Raw genomic sequence first — 6005 nt, 5'->3', positions numbered from 1 at the left:
TTAAGATTTTTTTTTTTGTCTTTTTTTGTTTAAGAACAGGGTGTATATATCAACTTACCAATTACTAATATTATATTTAGAAGAAGTGTTGTAATTATAAAAAAATTTATAAATTTATATAATTTTATATGATATATTATATTTATTTTATAATAAAAATAATTTTAAGATACTATCAAATTATTAAGCAGCTTTTTTCTGAAGCAACAGTAGTTAAAATGCCAAGAAAGATAAAAATAAGAATAGAAATTAATATCCAATAATAGAAAATAAAGTATCGGAGAATCATTATAAATTTATAAAGAGTTGTGAAATCATACACTTTACATATCATTCAAAAAAATATAATTTTATTTTTTTAAAATATATTATTTTTTATCATTATTTTAAAAATATAATTATATTTTTTTAAATGATATATAAGAATGTGTAACTTATCTGAATTTTTCATTTATAAATGCTTCTAAAATCCAAGGTTCAAACCCGGTGAGTGAGTTTCAAGGAAAATGCTACACCACCGTTATTAGACACAGTCCCGCTTCACGTGTACGCATTTCTTCACTTTTTTAATTGAGTCCTAAAAAAAATACTTCTTTGAAAAACACAAGTCATTAAAAAAAAATACTTCTTTTAATCACTAAAAAAGAAAAATTCGGGATACAGTTTCGGAACCGAACTTAGGTTTAGCATCTCTGTTTTTAATTTTTCACTTCCTTCCCGCGTTTGACTTTCTCCCTCACCTTCTCACTTTCACTTTTTTTTTTTTTTTTTCCCTCTAATCCTTTGCACTTTCATCACTTTTGTATGAATATCCAAATAAATTATAGAATAGTCGAGAAACTTGGTGAACAATCACAGAAAAGGTAACTACTAGACGTTCCTTCTTTTGCGTTGAAAAAATTAGCTGCAAGCAGAGATCAGCATGCAAGGTCGTTGGGAACAATATTACAACTATAAATCAAGAAATCTACCGTGATAAACCTAGACTAGTGATAAACAAGAGTGGTCCACCGAAATAATAGATTCAAAAAAAATTCAAATCAAGAAATCTAGACCAGTAAAGAAATGTTATGATCCTCCATGGAAGAGTGGTTGGAAAAACAAGAGTGCTTGGAAGAACACGGAAAAGGAAAATTATGAACAAATAAAAATAACAAAATGAGATAAATGGTAGAAAATAGACTTCAGATAAATAGGCTACACCTTGGGAAGTTCGAGGCTCCCAATTCCTCCATATAATTCCAGCTTTCAAGCAAAATGTTTAGATGCCCACAATGGATTCTCCTATTTCTCTTATATTCTCAAAGGGATAACAAACTAGACAAATATCCGAGCAACACATGTAAAGTAAAATAACAGACTCTGAAATTAAATTACTACAAGGACTCAAACGATAAGTAAATGAAACACTCAAATGGCAAGTAGATAAGGATTCAAAATGCTGTTGCTTTAGTTGAGCTCCAACAACGTCGTGAAAATTAGGTTCATAACAAGAAATCAATAAATCTAGATGAAATGTGAAAATGGAGAAATCTATCGTGAAGGAGACAAAATGCAGAGGTTTTGTTTTTTGGATTTGAGGTCGAATGAAGAGCGCACGGTGCCGGAAATGGGTCTCTTGTGCTGGTCCGAGGTGGCTCTCTTGTGCGTCAGGGTTTGGGTGAAGTCAATCGGGGGCACTGGTTTGGTCTCTTGTTTGTCGTGATTTGAGTGCAATCGGCATTGGTTTGGGGAAAATGAAATGGGTGAAAGTGAAAGCGTAAAGGATAAGGTAAAAAAAAAAAAAGTGAAAGTGTGAAGGATGTGAGGGAGAAAGTCAAACGCGGGTGACAAGTGAAAAATAAAAAAAGTGAAGAAATGCCATAGTGGCGTACAAGTGAAGCGGGACTCAAAATTGGTGTCTAATAACGGTTGCTATAGCATTTTCCGAGTTTCAATTACTCAAGTGGCCGGTGGACTGAAGTGGTGGTGGGGTGGGCTGCCTTCGATCACAATCTCAAACCCTTTTGTGAAATCAGATTTTCTTCTCACGCCCCCCCTACATACCGCTATCTTTCCCTCTTCCCTTTCCTTACTCTCAAACCAATCGAAGGAAAATGTGAACAAAACAGTTCAAATATTTTTCACAAGAACTCGCCCACCATATAACATAACACGCCTGCACATCCTCAAGTTCACGCAGCTCATTTCTGATTGCAGCCATGGCAGAAAGACTCCTACTTTTCTGGATTTTCTTTGTTCTCTCAACCCCCGCAAGGTCTCAGCTTGACGAATTCTTCTTTAACGGGTTCAAAGGTGCAGACAGCAACATGAGCTTGAATGGCGCCTCAGAGATCCAAGACAATGGCATACTACGGCTAACAAACGAATCGCAGCGAGTGCTTGGCCACGCGTTTTACCCACGTCGAATCCAATTCAAGAACTCCACGAATGGTAAAGCTTTCTCCTTCTCCACCGCCTTTGCTTTCGCCATAGTCCCCCAGTATGCGACTCTTGGCGGCCATGGCCTCGCCTTCACAATCTCTCCCACGAAAGAGTTTCCGGGGGCCCTTCCAAGCAATTATCTTGGCCTACTCAACGCCAGCGACGTTGGCAACTTCTCTAACCACATACTCGCGGTGGAGTTTGACACTGTACAGGACTTTGAGTTCGGGGACATCAAGGATAACCATGTTGGCATCGACATCGACAGCTTAGTATCAAACAAGTCTGTACAGGCGGCTTATTTTGATGGATTAAATATGCAAGATCTTAATTTGCAGAGCGGTCAGGTAATTCAGGCATGGATTAAATATGATGCGCAAAATAATCGATTAGATGTAAAGCTTTCACCTTCATCTGTGAAACCAAGGTATACACTTCTGTCCTTTGAAGTGGACCTCTCATCAATTCTTCAAGAGTCCATGTATGTAGGATTTTCTTCTTCAACTGGTTTGCTCGCCAGCTCGCATTATATCATGGGCTGGAGCTTTCAAATGAATGGAGAGGCTAAAAGCCTCTATTTAGATAAGCTCCCTGCACTCCCAGGGCCTAAAGAGAATCATTTGGGCACGATCATTGGTGTTTCTGTTTCAGGTTCTTTGTTGATGATTTTGGGTATTGGTTTGGTTTTTTACCTCGTTAGAAAAATCAAGAACGCCGATGGAGTTGAAGTCTGGGAGCTTGATGTTGGTCCACACAGATTTTCGTACCAGGAGCTCAAGAAAGCAACAAGGGGTTTCAGAGACAAAGAGCTACTTGGGTTTGGTGGGTTCGGTCGAGTTTATAAAGGAACTCTGTCAAATTCGAACACCCAAGTCGCCGTTAAGAGAATTTCGCATGAATCAAAGCAGGGTTTGCGAGAATTCATGTCTGAGATTGCCAGTATTGGTCGTCTTCGTCATAGGAATTTAGTTCAGTTGTTAGGATGGTGTCGGCGGCGAGGCGATCTGTTGCTTGTCTATGATTTTATGCCCAACGGAAGCTTGGACAAGTGCCTCTTTGATGATCCTGAAACAATTCTGAGCTGGGAGCAAAGGTTCAAAATCATCAAAGGTGCGGCTGCAGGGCTTTTATATTTACATGAAGAGTGGGAACAAACTGTAATTCACAGAGACATCAAGGCAGGGAATGTTTTGGTAGATTCTGAGTTAAATGGACGACTTGGAGACTTTGGTCTTGCTAAACTATATGAGCACGGCTCCAATCCAAGCACTACCACGGTGGTGGGCACGTTGGGTTATCTAGCCCCGGAGCTGACACGCACAGGCAAACCGACAACCAGCTCAGACGTGTATGCGTTTGGCGCTTTGTTGCTTGAAGTGGCATGTGGAAGAAGACCCGTTGAGCCTAAAGCGTTGCCTGAAGAGCTGTTCCTGGTGGACTGGGTATGGGAGAAGTGGAGAGCAGGAGCAATTCTCGAGGTTGTAGATCCAAGGTTTGGGGGTGAGTTCAATGAGCACGAGGCTGTTGTTGTGCTCAAACTAGGCTTGATGTGTTCCTACAATTCACCAAAAGCACGCCCCACCATGAGGCAGGTTGTGAGGTACTTGGAAGGGGAAGTGCCCCTGCCTGAGGCTGTGGAAGCACCAGATGCGTATGATGAAAAAAAAGTTGGTGCTGGTGGCAGTGAGTTAGAGGATTATTTGCATTCTTATCCAACATCGTCCAATTACGGGAAAGTGAGCATGCAGTCATCGGTCGGCGATGATATAGACGCTGATCTTGAAGCTGGTCGTTCAACCTCACCTCTTTCATTACCCAGTAGAGGTGATGCTAGATAGCCATGCATAGCTTCAAGTCTTCTTTTTTGTTTTATCTTTTTTCTATTTTTCTGGGTGGGGGACTTTCAATTATACGGTTAGTAAATTTTTGTTCGTATGTAAATAGTAGTCACCTTTTTTTTTTTTTTCCCTCTGGTTGAAAATAGATTAGTAGAATTTGTTTTGTAATTCAAGAATCTTTTCTTTTTTAATCTTCTCGAAAATATCATAAAAGTATATTAAATTGCGAATATAATTAATATGGTAAAGATTCCCGCATACAAAACAACAATAAAAAATACATAAAAGCTGTCTAAATTGTTCAGTAAAGGCTTTTGTATGACCAAGCGATGAGATTGTAGGAGACGATCTTGATGCAGAGAACAAGAACCACGTGATGCTATGCTTAGTATTTGGATCCAAGTATTGTTGGGGTAGGCCGCTCTCCTTAGGAGATGTTAGCCAGAAGGATGATAGTGGCAAACAGTATAAGTGGAAAGCGGGAATAAAAACTGAGGTGCAACATCGCGAGAGGAGGTGGAACCAGATATATTCTTTGAAGCAAAAAAGGAGGGGGAATAAAAGAATATGCCCAAAAATAAAGAGGGATGGTGAGGGAACACTTAGGGAGGAGGCCAGAGGGGCTCTTCACGGGGAGGAGAATCAGCGAGAGACGAGAAGTAGTTCAAGAACCTATTCAGCATCTCAACCTCGGGAATGTTCCACCTTAATCCTCAAGTCAATGATTATTTCATGTCCTTTTTGGGTATTCCTGCACTACTTCATATATATGGTGCAATATCTATTGACCGAGAGAAACATGAGAGCCATATCTAGGATGGACTTGGTGAGATAGAGATGGAGATGCAGATTAATTAATTAATTAAGGTTTACTGGTTTAGAAGCCAACCTTCCAACAACCGCATCATGCAGACTTTCTCCAGCACAAATTCTTGCTGTGGCAGTTAGATAATGATTCTTTTGAAGGAGAGAAATGGGATCATAAAAGTGTCCTAATCTTCAAGGTTACAAACACTCTTATCCAATTAAATTATACAAACATCTATCAACTGTAAGAGTATCACCATCATTCATCATAGTCATCTAATATTCTTTTGGGATGGCAAAGAATACGTGACAAACATTACTGGACATGCTGCGAGGTGGGTACCTACCACCCAGGTGCTTGCTTTTGCTTTACCAATCGAGAAGAGACCAGCCTAGCTAGCTCCTATCTTTCCATCTCTTTCTATAGTACCTAGCAAAGCATCTTGGCGGGTTCCTCCACCGATCGATGCATGCCTTTTTAACGTGCAAACTGCAAACAACGTGTGTAGAAAGCCCTACAACACATGAATCCAAATGTCCCTGCCGACAATTTTTGCATCTAATATAAGATTAAAGCTGTCACTGATGCATCCTTACGAACAAAGTGAAACTTAAATTGCCTTTTTCTTTTTTTTTTTTTAAATCTTTTCCTTACTGAATTTTTGACTAATTAATTATTTTCAGATCTATACACTACATTAGAATCCACCCATGACAGCAAATATTCAGTCAATCATCTCCGCAATGGTCTTTCAACCCTCCCCCCACTTATCTCAATCCGTTGTTAACTCTACCTCTCTTTATTAATTCCTGTTTTTTTTTTTTTTTTTTTTTTGGGGGGGGGGGGGGGAAGGGGGGGGATATGTAAATAGGCAAAACCTGTGAAAAAAAGTACCATATGCATATGCAGTTTCTTAATCAGTTCGTGACATAATC

The 6005-nt window shown here is 39.3% G+C and overlaps 1 protein-coding gene across 1 annotated transcript; it reads left to right on the top strand.

Moving 5' to 3' along the window:
• Nucleotides 1–1893: 1893 nt before the first annotated feature.
• LOC121265721 (L-type lectin-domain containing receptor kinase S.4-like) lies at nucleotides 1894–4430 on the top strand. The gene has a single exon (XM_041169408.1). It carries the CDS (start codon nucleotides 2202–2204, stop codon nucleotides 4260–4262), a length of 2061 nt encoding a protein of 686 aa, XP_041025342.1. The 5' UTR covers nucleotides 1894–2201; the 3' UTR covers nucleotides 4263–4430.
• Nucleotides 4431–6005: the final 1575 nt, after the last annotated feature.

This window comes from Juglans microcarpa x Juglans regia, chromosome 1D, assembly GCF_004785595.1.
Source record: "Juglans microcarpa x Juglans regia isolate MS1-56 chromosome 1D, Jm3101_v1.0, whole genome shotgun sequence".
NCBI lineage: Eukaryota > Viridiplantae > Streptophyta > Magnoliopsida > Fagales > Juglandaceae > Juglans > Juglans microcarpa x Juglans regia.
Note: the sequence above shows the minus strand (reverse complement) of the source record. Positions and strands in the feature narration are given on the sequence as shown.

Excerpts from the sequence above, each read along its gene's own strand:
- LOC121265721 (XM_041169408.1), top strand. The coding sequence starts at position 2,202 with ATGGCAGAAAGACTCCTACTTTTCTGGATTTTCTTTGTTCTCTCAACC.